The 21,527-nt window shown below is 34.2% G+C and overlaps 1 protein-coding gene across 1 annotated transcript; it reads left to right on the top strand.

Annotated features, from left to right (window-relative positions):
• Positions 1-4,885: 4,885 nt before the first annotated feature.
• Positions 4,886-10,141, top strand: LOC119667609. Its single transcript, XM_038076912.1, has one exon. The coding sequence runs from the start codon at positions 4,886-4,888 to the stop codon at positions 10,139-10,141; it is 5,256 nt and encodes a 1,751-aa protein (XP_037932840.1).
• Positions 10,142-21,527: the final 11,386 nt, after the last annotated feature.

Below are 21,527 nucleotides of genomic sequence, written 5' to 3'. Positions count from 1 at the left end.
ATAATGAAAAAGTGATAAAAGTTTATAAGTGATTGATTTAAGAATTGTATTAATAACAATAAGTTTTTATAAATTAATTTAACGCAAAATATATTGTTGATTAATAAATCCAATGTGATTTAATAGTCAGAAATTTTATTTAAAAAGTTAAAAAAAACGGATTATTTAACGGCAGTGGATAAAGTCGAGTAAGAGTGTATTTTTTGTATCATTTTTTTTTCTGTTATAAAAATTTGTTTATAAACTACTGCGCCATGGGTTAAAAGTGTAGCAATATTTAAAGGTAAGTGCCAAAAAAGAAAAAAAAATATTTATTTTGCTTTTATTATTACACAAAATTTTTAATTAAATAGTTGATCATTTTGTATTTCTTATGTATTCTTGTCCTTAAAATAATAACAATACATAATCATAATTTTTTTGTTAAAGATATGTACATATTTAAATATGCATTGGTTGTATATAACATAAGTCATTCTCTTATAAGAGAATGATTTTTAAACATTTTAATTTTTTAAAAAAATTAAATGATCAGAAATAAAATATTATTTTTTAAAATTTTATTTAACTGGAATTAATTGTGGGCAACGTAACACGTGAAGTACAGAATAAATGAAAATTTTAGAAATGCTTCTAAAATTAATATCATTTAAAATCACAATTTTTTATTAAAATTTTATAATGAATTGAAATCAAAAACTAAAAATGAAAATTATCGATGTATGTTTAAAAAAATTTTTTTTTTGAACAACGTTTATTTAAAAATGTTATTTATTTATATCATTTACAAAAAATTATAACATAAGACACATACCTTGAGCTATCGTTGGGTGTTCTATTTTGCTGGAACTTTATTGAAAAATAAAATAATTTTAAAATAATTTTCTAATTAATAGAATTAAATACACACGTGCACCGGCACAACACATTGCTAAAAAACAAACGAGATCAAAACAAAATAATGGTAAAGAGACCTGTCAAACGAAGAAAGCTTTGAGCAGAAAATGCGTAGAAGTGGATCGCAACTCAGACAAAAACCACTTCTAAATTGCAATAGGTACTCAAAGAAATGCAAATTCGCCGTGAAACTAGACTTTCGCTCAGTGCGGTACAGAAAAGGAGCTTTAATGTTGGGTCAACAAACTTTAACGTTTTTACAGCTGACACCGTTCAACATGGAGGGGATAAAAGGAGCGTTCACCAAGAAGAAGGGCTTGTTTTTTGTTCTACCGCGAAAGAAAGACTCCTGGCTCTGGCTTCAGTTGCAGCTAAAATTCCTTGACTAAGACGGCGGTGTCAACAGTGAAATTTTAGTAGTTTCTCAAACTTAGTGAAAAATTTTGTTCATAAATTATTAAATTTGTTAATATCAAAATTTAAAAATTTGTATTTATAAAATTGTGAAAACGTAAAAAGTGAATTTTATAATCAAATTTAAAACAAAGTAAAAAGTACGTACCAACTAATATCTTGTACATAAAAATTATTTTAAATTAAATTAAACTAAATAAATTATTAAATTTGTTAATATCGAAAATTTCAAAATTTGTATTAATAAATTGTAAACACTTAATAATTGAATTTTATAACCAAAGTCAAAACAAAGTAAAAAAATAAAAAGTACGTATAAATTAAAATTTTGTACATAAAGATTATATATATTTGATAATATCGAAATATCGAAAATTTTATTTATAAATTGTGAATACCTAAAAATTGAATTTTACAACCAAATTTAAAACAAAGTAAAAAGTACGTACAAACTAATATTTTGAACATAAAAATTATTTTACAGTAAATTAAATTAATTAAATTATTAAATTTGTTAATATCGAAATTTCAAAATTTGTATTAATAAATTGTGAAAACTTAATAATTGAATTTTACAAGTGGATGTAAAGCAAAATAAAGAGTACGTATAAATTAAATGTTATACATAATTATTTATTTGTTAATAAAATAAATCTTAACAATTTCTTTTCTAACGAACAAATAAATTAAAATAAAAATAAATTAAAAATTATATTTCAATAAAGGCAAATAGATACTTAAACAGATACAGAATTGGTAAAGCATATCTTATACTAACTTTTCCTACACGGTGCAAATTTAACAGAGGGAATCCAACTCAACGACGAGAGTAAGAGATATAGGTATACAAGATTCAGGGCTTCAACAGTCACGTGTGTCTATACCATAGTGTCGGAAGCGAAAGGTAGCTTTAACAGTAACCTAACGTCTCCGGCCCCTGGACGCTTTAACAGTGAACAGGGAAGGGCGTGTTATCTGCGACATATAACGCAACACACGTAGCTTTAACAGTCACGTGTGTCTGTGTTATATCGTGTCGGCTGTCTGCGGTGGTAGTATTTGCAACAACATATATCTCCAACTCAGTTCATCATCGACTTAATCTGGTTTCAGTCAGCTTGTTGCAGTTCAGGTGTTAGGAGCAATCAGAAGTGACTGGGTCCCACCAAATAAATTTCTTGTGTGGACCTTGGCGACGGCTGAGTTCAACCCCAGCTTTATACGAACCACAAGAAAGGTTCATTACAAACTTAAACATAACAAAGCTAGCATTGGCAGATGATGAAGAAATATTTAAAAACATAAGCATGCAACAAGTAAAAGATATATTTAATAAGCTGCAAAAAGAATTAAAATTGAAAAATTGTCTAGACATAATTATTCACAAAAAACCAAAAAGAATAAATGATACAAATGAAATGCTCAGGTTAATAGAAGAATATCATAAATCACTACACGGAGGACATTGCGGTATAAAAAGATGTATAAATAAACTGAAACAAAAATATGTATGGAAAAATCTGAATAAAATGGTTAAAAAATTTATCAATAACTGTGAAGTATATGCAAAAGTTAAAATAACAAAATACACAAAAGAACAGTATGATGTAACTGAAACACCAAACACATCCTTTGAAGTCATAACAATTGACATAGTAGGCCCACTTTTACCTTCAAATAATTTCAGATATATTTTGACACTTCAATGTGAATTAACGAAATTCATAGAAGCAATACCTTTAAAAAATAAAGAAGCTATCAGCGTTGCTAAAGCAATTGTTGAGAAATTCATTCTTAAATATGGTTGTTTCAAAAAGATGAAAACCGATAAAGGTACTGAATTTACAAACGAACTTCTAAAAAATATTTGTAAACTATTAAAAATAGAAAAAACCACTTCAACACCATTCCATCACGAAACATTAGGGACAGTTGAGAGAAATCATAGAGTTTTAAATGACTACTTAATGACCATGAAATCAGTAGATACATGGGATGAATTATTACCATACTATGTTTACAACAAATTACACTCCATTTGAATTAGTATATGGTAAATTATGTGCGTTACCATGTGAAATACTAGAAAATAAAAAAATGACATACGACATTGAAAATTATGGCAATGAATTAAAATTAAAACTAAGATATGCTCAAACCCAAGCTAAGCAAAAACTAATACAATACAAATCTATAACAAAAGAAAAACAGAAAAATATTAATGAATCAAATTTCAAAGTAAATGATTTTGTTTATATTAAAGTAGGAAACAAAAAGAAATTTGACAATCCATTTAAAGGCCCATATAAAATAGTGTCACAAAAAGGTAAAAATAGTACCGTATTAATAAATAATAAATATGTAGAACTACACAACAATAATTTAATCAAATGTAGAGCTAAAGAAATTTTTAAATGTAATTAAATATTAAATTAATACATTAATCTCAAAATTTGTTATTATTAATCTCATATAATTATTATATACAAAATACAAATTAAATACATTATATTATACTAAATATGTTAGTGAAAATATATTATACAAACATTTTAATGAATATATACTATACAAATAGTAAAATTTAAATCAAAATACTTTGATATGGATTAGTATCAGATCCACTAATCACATATAAACACATAAGTAAAATAATTAGTAGCATAAATTACCTTATGAATAACACTTATAATAATATATACAAGTAAAAATGCATAAGAAATAGATAACATATGTTAGAATAGTAAAATAGATACTGTTTAGAGTAGTAATAATTATTTTTAACATTGTTTTACACTGCAACACTGTTTGTTTGAAAGGTGATTTGCATTTCATTTTTGCTTTATTAAATCTTTGTTCTTGCTTTTTTGCCTTTTATGCTTTGTATCAAAATTTGCAACTCTCTCTTACCGGTTGATCGTTGGCGAAGACGCACGCATTTGTTTCTTTGGTTCACTCGTTTATAAATTTTCAAATTTTGTAAAATAAATAAGAATGTACATTTATATAAAATATTATCATTTCGAAACAATATATAAATAAATAATTACAAAGTGATAAAAAATATTATCATATCAAATCATTGGTGACCCCGACGTGATCGGATTGAAAAAATATACTCGGATTTAATTTCGTACAAAACATTTTATAATGCACATGCATTTTAATTTTGGAAACATTTTTCGATGAAGTTTGTCAACTCGGACAAGTTTAACATACATTTTGATTGCTATTGTGCATTCTTTCTATTTTTACTTTCGCTGCATTTATGTGCAAACTTTATTTTATGCTATCGTGTCATAAAATATATTCAATTAATTTCAGTTTAAAGTTCGGCAGATCGGACATATATAAACAATTTGTGCTATCGTGCATTTCTTTATTTTGGATCGGTATATGAACAAATATTATTTTATGCTATCGTGTCATAAAATAAATTTTAGTAAGTGTCGTGTTTAAGATTTATATTTGTCAATTCGGGCAAATACAAAACGCAATTTTCGGTGCAATCGTGCAACTAATTCATAATACGAACACGCTACATTTGAAATTTACACGAGTTAAATTATTGATCATGATAGACGAAGTTGAAGTAAATGGGGCAACAGAGCACTCAAGTGAGCCTTCACAAATTCTCTTAAAATCAAGATCCACTTCAATAAAGTTTCAATTAACAACATTCAATGAGACTCTGACTCCTGAATATTTAAGCAGTTTGTGTGATTCCGATATTTCTGTTCGGCTGGAGCATGTGGAGCGTCTGGCCAATAAATTTGAAAATACTCAATCTACTCTTGAGGAATTGGACATATCCGAATTTGATGGAATGGTCCGGTTTGATTTCGATATGTTGTACTTGAAAGTTCGATCAAAACTTCAACATGAGCTTCAAGTCAGACGTACATTCAATTCAAGTTGCTCTACAACAATACATAAATCGTCAGGTGAGAATCAGCAAGACATCAGGTCAATGGCGCATACAATTAGGCTTCCAGAATTACAAATACCAAAGTTTGATGGAAATTATACTGAGTGGCCTAGTTTTCATGCCATATTTGAAAACTTAGTTCACAATAACCAAGAACTATCTGAAACAGAAAAACTACAACATTTATTTTCAAGCGTAAAGGGCGCAGCATTTGACATCATTAGATCGTTGAGTTTAAGTGATGCAAATTATGCTAAGGCTTTAGAATTACTTAAAAAGAGATTTGATAATAAACCTTTAATTTTACAGGCACACGTCAAGGAAATTTTGTGGGCAAGGGATATATCGAATGAATCATCGACAAAGTTAAGAGAGCTTAGTGATCGAATCAATTTGCACATGCGTGCTTTACAAACATTGGGCACCAAAGAACAAATCGCAGACAATTTCTTGATCCAAATAATCAGTGCCAAGCTCGATTCTAAATCAAAGGCTAAATGGGAAGAAGAGTTGTCCGTCCATGATTTGCCAACGTGGGAAATGATGACTGACTTCTTAGAAAAAAGGTGTCGTGTATTGGAGAATATGGACGGTGCTATGGTCTCCCTAACACCTAGCCACCAGGTAGGAAAGAAAATTACTAAAAAATATAGTTATTTGGCAGCAAATATGGGTACTATCTCTTGCGTATTTTGCGACTCAAAGGATCACTATATTACAAAGTGCACACTGTTTATAAATCTTTCCCCAACGCTTCGATATAAAGAAGCAAAGAAGTTGCTGTTATGTTTAAATTGTTTACGCAAGGGTCACGCATTGAATAAATGCAAGTCTGGACATTGTCGTCATTGTGCTTCAAAGCATCATTCATTGCTTCATATGCAATCTGTATCTCCAATTAATTCGAAAGGCGTTGCACCTGAAATACATATAGCAAATCGGTCGGAAGAGCCATCAACTTCAAAAAATACGTCGCTGCTCTCACTGTCCTCTGTAACGTCTATTCCTAAAGCCCCAGAATTTCTATCTGAAAATAGTGTGCTACTAGCTACTGCAATCATTCTCATCAAAAATTCCTCAGGAACTTTCGTTCCATGTAGAGCAATTCTCGATTCTGCGTCTCAACTCAATTTTATAACTTCTCGTTTAGTCAACTTGCTGCAGCTAAATACGAAAACAACATACACAACCATATCAGGCATAGGGGATTCTACACTTGAAACAAACAAGGTTGTTGAGCTATTTACAAAATCGCACTCAGGCGATTATTCAACTTCATGCACTGCGATCGTTACAACAACTATCACAGATCCTCAACCAAACTTTAACGTAAACATTTCAGATTGGTCAATTCCAAACAACATCACCTTAGCTGATCCGATGTTTTTCAAATCACAGAGAATCGATGTGTTACTAGGTGGCGGCTTATTTTTTAACTTATTGTGTATTGGACAAATTCGTCTGGAAAATAATTTTATGTTACAGAAGACAAGGCTGGGTTGGATAGCATCAGGTGGCGGTATTATTCCAAAATACAATCACTCATTTTCGTTAGCTATAGCTAAGAAATCAACCACTGAATTGGAATTTGAAAATGAAAAATCGTTAAATGAAATTGTAAAAAGGTTTTGGGAAATAGAAAATTGTTTTGACGCGCACTCTTCGCTAACAGACGAAGACGCATATTGCGAAACCCATTTCAAACAAAATTTTACTCGGTTAGATTCTGGTAAATATTCTGTTTTACTTCCTAAGCAGCGTAATATCGACTCACTCGGAGATTCTTATAATCATGCACTTCAACGATTTCACAGTTTAGAAAGAAAGTTGCAACGTAATGCTGATTTAAAAACTCAATATGTTGATTTTATTAATGAGTATATAAATTTAAAGCACATGTCACCAGCACAATTACCATCAGGTGTTCCAACGTGTTTTTTACCTCATCATTGTGTGCTAAAAAATGAAAGTACAACTACAAAATTGCGTGTGGTTTTCGATGGGTCAGCTAAAACATCCACCGGATTTTCTCTTAATGATCTGCTGATGTCTGGACCTACAATTCAATCCACACTCTTTGAATTAATTATTCGATTCCGATATTTTAAAATTGCTCTTTGTGGAGATATCTGTAAAATGTATCGATGCGTGCGTGTTACACATCCCGATGAATATCTTCAGTGCATTTTGTGGAGAAGTAATCTCGATGATGACGTAAAGGTATTCAAATTGGACACTGTGACATATGGAACAAGGCCAGCTGCATTTTTAGCTATTCGAGCGATGCATCAGCTGGCTCGCGATGAAGAGAAATCATACCCATTGGGTTCTAAAATCGTTCTCAGAGATTTTTATGTAGATGATTTAATGTCAGGCGGCGACACCGTGGATGAAGTAATCAACATTAGAAGGCAAACTACTGAATTATTAAAAAAGGGTGGTTTCCAGATCAGAAAATGGTGTTCCAATAATCCAAGAGTATTGTGTGGTATCGCTGAATCCGAACGTGTACAATTATTGAAATTTAAAGATGGTTCTGATATTACTAAAGCATTAGGTTTAGTATGGGATCCAAACCACGACAATTTTTTATTTTCATTTACTCCAGTGGTAGGTAGCCAGCAAATTAACAAACGTACTGTTCTCTCAACTATAGCCCGTTTTTATGATCCAATCGGATTAATTGGACCTATCATCACCAAGGCTAAAATTTTCATGCAAACCTTATGGAAACACAAATTGCATTGGGATGAGAGTCTACCACAAGCATTATACTCAGCATGGATTGAACTTCGCTCTCAACTTACAATTATCAGCAGTTTTAAATTCCCTCGTTATGTTTTAATGCCTAATTCTAAAGTGCAGATACATGGTTTCTGTGATGCCAGTCTGAGTGCTTATGGTGCATGTATATATATCAGGTGTGAGCGCTCGGGTGCATTTGATTCGCATCTACTATGCTCCAAATCAAAGGTTGCACCACTAAAGACACTTACAGTTCCCAAGCTAGAACTTTCAGCTGCTCTACTTTTATCGGAACTCATTGATATGGTCGTCAAAACTATAAATTTTACATGCGATTTTCATTGCTGGTCAGACTCAATGGTGGTATTATCTTGGATACGTGAACAACCGTCCAATTTTAACGTTTTTGTCTCTAATAGAATTAGCAAAATTCAAACTCTTACCTGTGGCATGAATTGGCATCATGTACCAACTTCTATGAATCCTGCAGATATCTTATCAAGAGGAGCAGCGCCAGATGAACTTTTAGCCTCAACACTTTGGACACAAGGACCTGAGTTTTTAAGAACATCGCATTTACATTGGCCCCAAAATACTGTTTTCGTAGCAGAATTACCTGAACGACGCAGGAGAGTTTTAATAACTACATGTCAGCAAGATTTAACGCTATCCTGTAAATTCGCTAACTCATTTAATAAAATGCAGATAGTTTTCGCATATATTTATCGATTCGTGTCACTCAAACATAAAGAGACCATAAGGAAAACTGGCCAACTTGATCCTCAGGATATTGAAAGGGGTACAAAATTAATGATTTTAAACATACAACAAACTCATTTCGCTGCTGAATACAAAATATTAAAAAAAGGAGAAAATGTTAATAGTTCAAGTAAACTTTACTCCCTCAATCCTTTTATTGATTCATTTGGAGTAATTCGTGTAGGTGGTCGACTAAAACATTCATTACTAAGTTTCGAGGCTCGCCATCCAATGATACTTCCAAAAGCTCATGTTATCACAAACGCAATGATAACCTATTTTCATCAGAAGAATTTGCACGCCGGGCCACAAAGTCTGCTCGCCACAATTCGTTTGCAATATTGGCCAATTGGTGGTCGAAAAACTATAACACGCGTTATCAACAAATGTGTTCGTTGTTTTCGACTTAAGCAAAAACATGTCGAATATATAATGGGAGATCTACCGCGCGACAGAGTGCAACCAAATAGAGTATTCCACACTACTGGTATCGACTTCTGCGGTCCCTTCTATTATAAATCTGAAGTGCGAACCAGACCTCCAGTAAAATGCTACATCTGTTTATTCGTTTGTTTTTCGACGAAGGCTGTACATTTAGAAGTGGTAAAAGATCTAACTACATCATCGTTCTTAGCTGCTTTGAAACGTTTTACTTGTATTCGTGGAAATCCCAAAATAATTTGGTCTGACAATGCCACGAATTTCGTTGGTGCAAGGAACGAGTTAGCTGAAGTAAAACAATTGTTCGAAAGTAGCCAACATCTTAAAAATATTCATCAGCATTGTCTAAGCGATGGCATAGAATGGAAATTTATACCACCTAGATCTCCACACTTTGGTGGTCTCTGGGAGGCTGCCATAAAATCTGCAAAGCGTTTGTTTTACAGCACTGTTGGACTTTCAATCTTATCATTTGAAGAATTACGCACACTCGCATGCCAGTTATCGGCAGTGCTTAATTCTCGCCCTCTTTGTTCTATTTCAGAAAATCCAGACGATTTAGAAGTCCTCACACCAGCTCATTTTTTGGTGGGTGGTCCGCTAATATCAATATCTGAGCCCAACCTTACCACGTCTGACTTCTCTCGCTTAGACAGATGGCAACGAGTTAATTATATGCTACAAATATTTTGGAAAAGGTGGAGTGTCAACTACCTCACCCTATTGCAAGAGCGTAGCAAATGGCGCTCACCTGCAGCAAATGTTCGTGTTGGAGATATAGTACTAATACATGAAGACAATGTTCCACCTCTTAAATGGCATTTAGGCCGCATCACCAGCATAATATGCGGATCTGACAATGTGGCTCGAGTGGCGGAAATACGCACGAATATAGGAATTATCAAACGTGCAGTAAGGAAGGTGGCAGTTCTTCCAATAGACGATAAATATGTTTAAAGTCTGAGCCTTTCAACCGGGGGAGGATGTTTAGAGTAGTAATAATTATTTTTAACATTGTTTTACACTGCAACACTGTTTGTTTGAAAGGTGATTTGCATTTCATTTTTGCTTTATTAAATCTTTGTTCTTGCTTTTTTGCCTTTTATGCTTTGTATCAAAATTTGCAACTCTCTCTTACCGGTTGATCGTTGGCGAAGACGCACGCATTTGTTTCTTTGGTTCACTCGTTTATAAATTTTCAAATTTTGTAAAATAAATAAGAATGTACATTTATATAAAATATTATCATTTCGAAACAATATATAAATAAATAATTACAAAGTGATAAAAAATATTATCATATCAAATCAGATACTATGAATATCTTACATGTAAAAATTATATACTTTATCAAAAATTGGGAGTAACCAATGTATTGATTGGTTACTCAAGAATATATAGGAATTAAATAATAATTTTAGTACATAAGAATATTTTGTATAAATAGAGTAAGATTTTACAAATAAAACAGATTCTTTTTAAATTCTTTTGCGAAAGCAACAAGAATAAATTATTTTATTTGAATCTCTGGTTATATGCGGCATATTTGCTGGAAATACCATAAAGGCGGCTGAAGAGCTTAGAAAATACTTAAAGGCGGCTGAAGAGCTCAGATTAATACTTATCCTTGCTAGGTCGAAACCTTTTGGGGCTCTTAATTACTATCCCTTAGCAATCCTGTAAAGTTAATACATATCAATGTATTGGATGAAGAACCTTGCATGGCAATCCTGAAGCTACACATATTTGCATGGCATATTCAAAGCAAGACATCTTTACAATTATATTATGAACATCCTTAATAATATCATTACATGGCGATCCTGCAATTGACGGACCATTGGAATCTCGAAATTATTAAATCGAAAACTATTAAATATGCTGCAATTGACGGACCATTGGAATCTCGAAATTATTAAATCGAAAACTATTAAATATCCTGCGATTGACGGACCATTGGAATCTCGAAATTATTAAATCGAAAACTATTAAATATCCTGCAATTGACGGACTTTTTAAATAATGAAGAGATATAATTGTTTTATCTGTGGCAAAAGCTACAAAAATACTGAACAAACATTTAAACAAACATAATTTTCTGATAGATTATGCAAATAAATTAATAGAAGCAATCTTCAGAAATTATTAAACAATATGTCACAAGAAGATTTTGACAGACATTTTGCGGCAGCGGTGAAAACTTTAGAAGAAGCGTTAAAAAATCCAAAGGCAGGCCCAAGACCGATATCAATTGAGCAATATAAGCAACGTCATCCAGGTGGAAGACAGCAGCCAATAACAATCGAACAAACAAAAAAGAAGGTGCGCGGTGGCAAAAAACGAAAGGTATCCAAGGAAATTGGCAATCTCAAGTGTCTCTTGAAGATATCTCAAGGAGAAAATAAAAATATTTTACGGCAACAGCTTAAGGAGTTAAAGAAAAATGGGTGGAACCCAATCAACAGAAGAAATAGTAAACAACAATGTAGCAGCAACAGCATCAACAAATAATTTTAATACTAATAATTATATATCATATGTAAACTTTATATTTTTATTTATATTAATAATAATAAAAATTAATTCACATTTTAAAAAGTATATTAAAAAACAAGCAGTTAGAAATGCTAATGTTTAGGTATAAAAATTAAATAAAAATCATATATAAAAAAAAAATATATATCTTTTTTTCAAACTATTGTTAAATAATATAAAAATTTTCCAATAATGTACTCCAGATCAGATCATGACAAAATTAATGAACACATTTATATGATACTGATAATTTCATTTGTAATTTTAATAATTATTGTAATATTTTTGCTTCATTATATTATTAGCAAATACTTTGCATAGCAATAAATTCAATGTCATATGGATTTAATTGACTTAAGAAAAATATTAAAAAATTTAAAGAAAACTCCAAATAGAGTTTACACGAAACAGTACATAGTGAAGACAAAACTAATAATACATCAAATCTGGTTAGATATAGAAGAATATCATAAATCACTACATGGAGGACATTGCGGTATAAAAAGATGTATAAAAAGACGTATAAACAAACTGAAACAAAAATATGTATGGAAAAATATGAATAAAATGGTATAAAGTAATACATATAAAAAGCCTACCAATAACAGAAAAAGAAAATTCTGAATATTATATATTATACAGGAAAAATGACAGTTCTCTGACTGAAAGCCAGAGTTACCAGGCAATTAATATTTATTGTATAAAGAGTACTTTACATGACAACACTTCCTCTTAAAGTGTATTTATTATGTATAAAATATGATTTGCCTTAAATCAGAGAACTGTCATTTTTTCCTGTATTCCTTTTTATTCATTATTATATTAAATAAAAGGAAAGTAAAAACTTGTCGAAATCATCGAATCGTATGTATCATTTTTTGCTCAAATATATAATAGGTTATGAACCCAGCGAAGTAAAAGCACGTGCGAATAAAAAAAAAATTTTGTATATATAAATGTCGGATACGGTAATTCGCGTGGAACCGCTTAATGCGGAAAACTGAGATACGTGGAAGCTCCAAATGAGAGCTATTCTCGTGAAAAAACGAAAAAGATACACTGAAAAAGGATACACTCTCGCCGATGAAACAGGGTGAGAAAGTCCGAGAACATCTAAACGATTTCTTCGAAGCCGTTGTGAAATTGAAAGAAATTCACGTCACCATCGGGGATGAACTTCTTGCTATCCTGCTCTTATACAGTCTACCGGACTCTTTTAACACGTTCAGGTGCGCATTAGAAATGCGCGACGAGCTGCCGAAACCAGGTATACTTCGGTTTAGTATATTAGATGACAAGAGCGAATGTATTCAAAAACTCCATGGTCCATTGGTTAAAATCGAGTTTAATAAGTCTATGGCGCCCGAGTATTTCAACTGCAAACGCAATTTTAGCTTCAAGATCTCGTTTGAAAATTGCAGTTAAGGCGTGCGCAGCAGTGGTGCAGTCTCATGGAAAATAAAAAAAGAACAAAAATCATTCGAGCTCAGAAACTCGTAGAGATAAGTTCAATAGTGCGCAGTGATTAAGTTTAAAAAAAAAAAAAAACAAACAAAAAGTGTTTACATACAAAACAATAAAAGTGGAACAAAGTGCATAATAACCAGTGCTTGCAATTAAAAATTATAACGTTTTGTGCAAGTGTTAAACACTAACTATAAAGAAAAATAAAAATATAAATATAATAGTTAATAGAATTACATTCGGTATTTGACCGGTCAGCATTTAAGAGATAGAGACTCAAATTCCATAAAATCATTGTGAGCAACTAAACGGAATTAATAGTGAAAAATATTAAATCCCAATATGAGTGATATAGAAGGCAATAGTGACAATATGAGTGATATAGAAGGCAATAGGATCATGCAAGGACAAGTAGTAGTGGATTTTGCTACGCTGTCCCAAACTATAATGAACTTAGAGCAACAAAACAAAGAGATGCTCAAACTTATCAGCGACTTAAGAGAACAAAATTTAACGCTGTCTAAAAGAAACGAATAACTAATGGAATACATCATTAGAAGTAAATCCAATAAACTAAATAAAATAACATTGACGAGAAAGAAGAATTCTTCTCCAGTTACACCATCCAAATCTATTGTAAACTCCAACAATGCAGGAATCTCAGTATAAGTCGAAGATAGTGAAAAAGATGAATTCACTATAATTAAATCAAAAAAAAGTGATGAAGAAAAATCCTAATACGGAAGATTAGGATTTATTGTGCCCATCACAATAAAAGACAACATTCACTTATGAGGGTATTAGAACACAGAAGTATAAAATATGATGAAGCTAAACGGGTAAGAAGCGGTTTTCAAATTACCCCCTCCACAACAGATGATCACCGTAAATTGACAAAGTATTTGTAGGAAACTAAAGCAGAATTTTACACATACTTCTTGCCTAGCAAAAAAAATATTAACATAATCATCAGAGGTCTTGAAGGTATCAATCCTGATGAAATTAAACAGGACTTAAATGCTAAGGAATTCAACGTACTTAAATGTCACTGAAGACAAGAGCTGACTCAAAACCCAAGCTAGTCAAAATAAGACTACCAAAGGAAGAGATGTCAGTATAAGAAATCTCATCAATTTGTCACCTAAAAGTATGCATTGAAGCACAAAAAGGTAGCAACCTCCCCATTCAATGCCACAACTGCCAGCAATTTGGACATGTCTCAACAAATTGCAGAATGCAAAGGCAATCATCCGGGCAACTATGGAGGTTGCCCAAAAAATCCAATCTATATCAAAAAGAAAGTAATCGAAACTACAACTCAATAAACTAAAAACATCAAGAACAAGGTCACCGAAGGTGTATCATACGCTAGCGTAGCCAGCTCAAATAAACAACATCATTAAACCGCAACACACAGTGAACAAATTAATAGACTTATCTTACACTGCCGTAGCACCGGCAGTCTCCAATACAGACATTATAGATGACGAGATGGAAGCTGTCATAAGTGATGCTGAAAGCGAGCAACCTAACCCTCCTGACGACTATATGGCCAGTAGCAGCAACTTAAGCCAACCTGCCTACACCATGACCTTCACCAAGGCTGACGGCATTCCACCGCCAAACATCTCAATATTGCAACAGTATCCAACACCTAAGGAAGCGGCTGCTTCCAGAATGAAAAATAAGGCAACGCAGCCCGTCAGCAAGCCAATAACAACAACAAACAAAAAACTCAACAAACTACAAAACCTGGTAAGCGAACCATTGGTCCTCCTTTATTCGTAGTGTATGACGCCTCTCAAAAAGAACTCATAAGTATATTATCCCACCAACTGGGACACAATAAATTTATCATTAATATAATCAATAAAAATGTTACACATGTAAGCACCATCACGATGGAGGACTACAATAGTGTTAAATCCTTGCTGAAAAGCAAAAATTTTAACTTTTTACATACACACCAACAAGTGAAAAACCGTATACGGTAATTATTAACAAACTGTCTCCATCGTATGAGGTGCAAGAAGTCATTGACTACATCAATGACCTTAATCTTAATGTAAATATACTTAAAATTACGACACTAAGAAACTTCAGGTGGTTAGTGCACCTGGATAGGCAATCTAACATAAAAGAATTTAGGAACATAAAATATATTTTGAATTGTAAAATTAGCTTTGAGGATGCCCAGAAGCAGTGGCCAATTCAATGCAAGAACTGCCAAAGGTACATGCATGTTGCAAGCAATTGCAACATGCCATATCGCTGCGTCAAGTGCGAGGAATCTCACGGTCCCAACAACTGCACAATACCCCCTCGGGGCTCCAACACCGAAGTAACTGTCACCAAGAACCCAGCAAAAGGGGCCTTAACCAAACAAAAAGGAATTCTCCTTAAGTGTGTAAACTGCAATCAGGTAGGGCATGTAGCCAGCGCCAAATCTTGTCCCAAAAGGTTAGAGATCATAAGTAGGTACGAACAAAAAAAGATGCCTCCCCTCCCTAAACCTCCTATCCCCTCTGTACGGTCCAGTAGCGCCGTCAACAACAAAATATCTTTCGCTTCAGCCCTGAAGCAATCTCACACCGCACTAGTTACTCGTGGTAGCCAAGCGCAGTCAATCTTTGCAAACGACATGGACAGCGAATGTCACCGTATATTTGGCAGTAACTTCAGTCAATGCCTCAAAAAAGTTAGTGACTTTGCTAGTAGCTACAAAAAACTAGGCAATGATGATCAAAAATCTCAAGCATTGTTCAATCTGTTTATTAACCTGCGTATCCAAAAGAGCTGTGGCCCGGACAATATCCCTAACTTCATATTGAAAAAGACCAGCAAACAACTATGGAGGTGCTTTGCTATTCTATTTAATCAGATGTACAACATGGGATACTTCCCAGACTCCTGGAAGGTAGCCAGAGTTGTACCTCTGCTAAAAAGTAGCAAGGATGCCCCGCACATAAGTAGCTACAGACCAATTTCACTACTTTCCAATATCAGTAAACTATATGAAAAATTCCTTCTGGAGGATCTAGTGGCACAACTAAACAGCAACCATGTCCTTAAAGACTTCCAATTTGGTTTCAGACGTCAGCATTCCACACTACACGCTCTAACACTTCTTGTCGATTCAATCACTAGCAATTTGAACAGGAGAAGAGCTACCATAGCAGTGTCCTTACATTTTGAAAAAGCATTCGACACTGCATGGATAGAAGGTATTATATACAAAATGGTCAAATTATTTAGGATTGATAGACACTTATGCTCGGTAATACTAGACTACCTGACAAATAGGAAATTCTTTGTTAAACACCTAGATAATAGCTGCACACTGAAATTGGTTGGGGAAGGTGTGCCTCAGGTATCGCTGCTGGGCCCCATACTTTATAACATTCTATTAGCAGACATTGCAGTAGCTAATAGTGACGTCAAGCTATTAATCTATGCAGACGACATACTACTCCTCGCCTCTAGACCTAGGGCTTTTCAAACCAATACCTTACTGAATAAAGAACTAGTGCACCTCCACAAGTACTTCAACAATTGGAAACTTCGACCGAACATCGCCAAGTGTCAATGCATAATTGTGAAGGGTCTTAAGAAATTCTTACCTCCTGCCACAAAGAAGTATGTACCCAGTATAGCCATCAATAGGCAGAAAATACAATCCTATAGCACGCTGAAATACCTAGGTGTAGAGTAAAAATATAAATTTGTGAAAAACTTAGATAATTCAAATTAAGTTGTCTGATATCATCATATAATTGATGATAAATAAACAAATTTTATTACAAAACATTTTAAATACTAAAATTACTTCATAAATTACAAAAGTGTGATTTTACTAAACAGTAATTCTATTGCGTGTAGCAAAACTGTAAAATCTTAAATAAAATATTAAATACTCACAAATTCAAAAAACATTATCATAAAATTAATTGAGTCTGTATTAGCGGTTTGTAAAAACAAGACGCTGCAATAATCTTCCCATAAAACAATTCAAATTAATTTGGTTGTCAGATCGAGTTGAATCGTTTTGTAATATTAATTGGAGCGAATACAGTTGAAATCAAAATTAAGGAGTTTGTACTGTGTGAATATGCAATTATGAGACATATGATGTCTGTTTTGCAAAGAAATGACAAAAAAGTGTGAGATAAGAATAAGTTTTTAAAACGATAATTAAAAAGTTTTTAAATTTATATTTATCATCTATATTTTTCCATATATCAATTTTTCATGGTACGGTCGTGATTTTTGTTGCGGTCCGCGGTTTTTGAAGAAAATACCTGCAAAGAGGCGCAATATTAAATATCAAACTGATAAACACTTGTAAGACTAAATTACTTATCGGGAGTGATAGTGATATCGCGGCCGTAACCAAAACTCTCAACGACAACAAAATTGCATGGTTTTCATATGAAAATAAGCAAAATAGACCAATCAAGGTCATGGCGAGAAATTTACACCGAAGCACCGAACCCTCAGCGATAATTTCAAGTCTATCGTCAAAAGGATTCAAAATAATCAACGCTGTAAATAAGCTTAAGTATAAAACGAAAGAGTCATTAAATATGTTTTTGCTCACATTCGATTCCACCCAAGATGTTAAAAAAATCTACGAAATCAAAACAATTCTTAATACACCTGTCAAGATCGAACCAGTCAAAAGTTCTCCACATATTCCTCAATGTACATCCTGCCAATCTTTCAACCACACAAAAAACTTCTGCTCAAAAGTCCCACACTGCGTTAAATGCACAGGCTTACATAGCACGATTGACTGTCCTAAACCTGCTGAAGAAATACCGAAATGCTGCAATTGTGGTGAATCTCACCCAGCTAACTACCGAGGATGTATAGTTGCCAAGCAACTCCAAAAAATTAGGGATACACAAAGAAAACGAAATCCTCAAATCACTAGTAATGTAGATGCTGCGGATACAGCAATGCATACGCAAAAAAGTAATCAACTTTCGCTCAAGTTCTGAAAAGTGGTTCTACCGAGTTACCATCGACTCAAGATACTAATAGCTTACTATTAAAAATCCTGGACAAACTTAATGCTCAGGAAACTTTTAATAAGCAACTTGAGAGCCGCCTTCAACTCCTTGAAAAGAGTACAAAAATCTAACATGTCTAAACTTACCAAGATTATGCTTTGGAACGCCAACGGGTTGTTTTAACACAAAAATGAACTAGAAGTGGTCCTCAAAACTGAGAACATAGATATATGCCTTATCGCAGAAACCCACTTCACGAATCAATCTTATTTCAATATAAATGGTTATGATGTGTACCACTCAACTCATCCAAACAACTGTGCCCGTGGAGGCAATGCCGTCATAATCAAAACGAATATTAAACATGAATACTGCAAGCTGTCATCTGATGAATTTCAAATGGTAGCAGTTAATGTGGAATTCCAGTACCAAGTCTTGAATGTTGCTCCTTTGTACAGTCCACCAAGACACTCTGTCAAGTCCTCACAATATGAAATACTCTTTAAACACTTAGGCGAAAAATTCATCATCGGAGAAGACTTTAATGCACATTGGGGTTCACGCCTCACAACAACCAAAGGAAGAGAACTACTGAGAGCAGCGAACAGTATGCACTGTGACTTTTTAACTAGTGGAACGCCAACATATTGACCCACTGATTCGTCCAAAATTCCTGATCTTATTGATTTCTTCATTAGACGTAAAATTGCACCCACATATGCCCAAGTGAATACTATGTACGATCTCAATTCAGATCATTCTCCGGTTATTCTAGTTTTGGGACAACAAATGACCAAAAAACTTCCGTCACCCTACCTAACTAACAAATATACTGACTGGAGTTATTTTAAAGACATACTCGAGGCCGAAAATTATCTTCACGGTGTACTTGAAACTGTCGATGAAATTGAACTAGAAACCCTCAAAATCACGCAGGCAATACAACGTGCAGCATGTAGTTGTACCCCATCCATTCAACGACACAATCACGCTATCAAATTTCCTAATGAAATCGTATCAACTCTTCAGACGAAACGTGTTCTGCGTCGTAAATGGCAACAATCACGATCTCCAACAGATAAAGCGGCACTAAACCGTATAACACAAAAGCTACGACGGAGAATTAAGCTTTTCAAAAATAGCTCGTTTAATAATTACCTTTCTCAGCTTTCAGATAAAAAAACGTCAGATTACTCTCTTTGGAAATGTACAAATAAATTAAAAAGACCTATCAGCCACATCCCAGCTATACGAGCTAACAACAGTAAATGGGCCCGAAGTGACTTAGACAAGGCAAACGTTTTTGCTGAATATCTTGAGGAATCATTTACGCCTAACTGCGGTCAAGATGAAAACACTTATGACGAAACAGACAATCGTTTGATTTTAGAACCTGAGGTTCAGATTCGTCCTGTTACTCCAATAGAGCTAGAACAGGAAATTCAAAAGCTGAAAAATAAAAAATCGCCAGGTTTTGATCTCATCACCGCCGAGGTTAAACAGCTGCGCATCATCGAGGGACACAGGAGAGTGCACTGTTCCAAGAGCGGGTAGTTGCACCATCGATGGAGTTCTTTCGTGCTCAACGTAAGAACTATGCTAGACACGAAAGTTGAAAAAATGCATGCCAAAACAGGCAATGCATTTGCAGATAAGTATAAATAGGAATTCAGGGTTTAAACACCCATCAGGATCGAGCCCAGTAAGATCCTGATTATGGCATACTGGAAGAAATTTACAACAATGATGATTTTCGGGCTGACGGATGTGGTATTCTGTTACCTGAGTATATGAGAGTGACATCGCATAGAAATGGCTTTCAGGTTAATGCCACATCTTCCTCCGTCCTTTTAAAACTTGGCAAGTCTCCAAGTACGTTCGATGTCTCGTCACTATTGAGTTGGTGGTATAGGTTCAGTTGAGAGTACTCCTGACCTGCGCCAGATCCTGGCTCTGAATACAATCTCCCATAAGGAATTGTGTCAACCCTCGCATGGCCTCCCTGCTTTGCAAAGATAACCATGGGGATCGTCATGAGCGACTATACAATCGAACATCGATAGCGGCTAGGAGTTTGGACCCAAAAAACATGAATAATAACAAAACACAAATGTCAACGAAAGTGCCAGTACAAGATGGCCTAAAGAAATCCACAATGGACGAGGGCACGCCAAAGGTGTCACAAAAAACGAATGGTGTGAATGTACAAGTGCCAATACAAGATGGCCTAAGAAAGTCCGCAATGAACGAGGGCACGCCAATGGTGCCACAAAAGACGAATAGTGTGCTGATTCTACCGGGAAATGAGTACAAAATGAAGAAGAGGTGAAAACATTTGAAAAATACGTAACCGCCATTAACAAAATAAAGCAAGCCATATTATTATTGAGTAAGGGGTCATGCACTGCGACCTAAAAGATCTATTGTGCCCCTTTGTCGGGTTAGAGTATTTCTCCAAGTCCGATTTCTTTAATGTAAGACAGTATGGATCCTATCTTCCCCAGTCTTGAATCCTTATGATCCATGAAATACCCTCCTAGGTGTTTCTATCGCTAATGCATCAGTGCCGGGCACTCCCCAAGCACATGGTATGCCGTTTCTCTCTCTCTTCCCTGCAGTATCTGCAGTCTGAGTTGGATTGAATTCCTAACTTCGATAGGTGATTATTCAATCTGCAGTGACCGGTCAGTAATTCCATAATAATTCTTATGTTAGTTTTTGATTGTAGTATGCAATCTTTAAAGCGTTTTAGGTTGTAAGTCCTTAAAAGCATTTTAGATTGTGAGAGTCCTGGTAGCATTAACCAATAGAGTTCTCTCTCTTTTTTCTCTGCGTCATTCATGATAATGGATAGAGCTCCTTTGCCTAGACCACAGAATGGTTCTGGGCCTATCATTCTTGATGCCGCGCCTCTTCTTGCAAGTTTGTCTGCCATTTCATTACCTTGGATACCAGTATGTCCCGGAATCCATAAAAGGTGCACCTGATTGATCCCAAGCAAGCCATAAATCGGAAAAGAAATGTCTCGACGGACATTAAAGAGGGCGTTCATGAACTGCAAATGCAGTTTGATTTGATGACCGTTTTCCACCCCTCCCACCTCGAAGGGACAAGTGAAAATAGCTGCCGACATGAAGAAACAGTCAAAGACCATGAGGAAGATAGAGGCAGAAGCAAGGAGGACCAGATCAAACAAGGATAGGGGTCCGAAGACAGAAGCCGTCCTTATAAAACCGACGGGAAGCCAAACCTACGCGGATATTTTAAAAAACCTTCGTTCGAACGTCAAGCCGGGCTATTCGGAAGTTAAAATTCGCGCAGTTCGGAAGACA

This window comes from Teleopsis dalmanni, chromosome 1, assembly GCF_002237135.1.
Source record: "Teleopsis dalmanni isolate 2A chromosome 1, ASM223713v2, whole genome shotgun sequence".
NCBI classification, from domain to species: domain Eukaryota; kingdom Metazoa; phylum Arthropoda; class Insecta; order Diptera; family Diopsidae; genus Teleopsis; species Teleopsis dalmanni.
Note: the sequence above shows the minus strand (reverse complement) of the source record. Positions and strands in the feature narration are given on the sequence as shown.

Coding starts and splice junctions, on each gene's coding strand:
- LOC119667609 (XM_038076912.1), top strand. CDS start 4,886: ATGATAGACGAAGTTGAAGTAAATGGGGCAACAGAGCACTCAAGTGAG.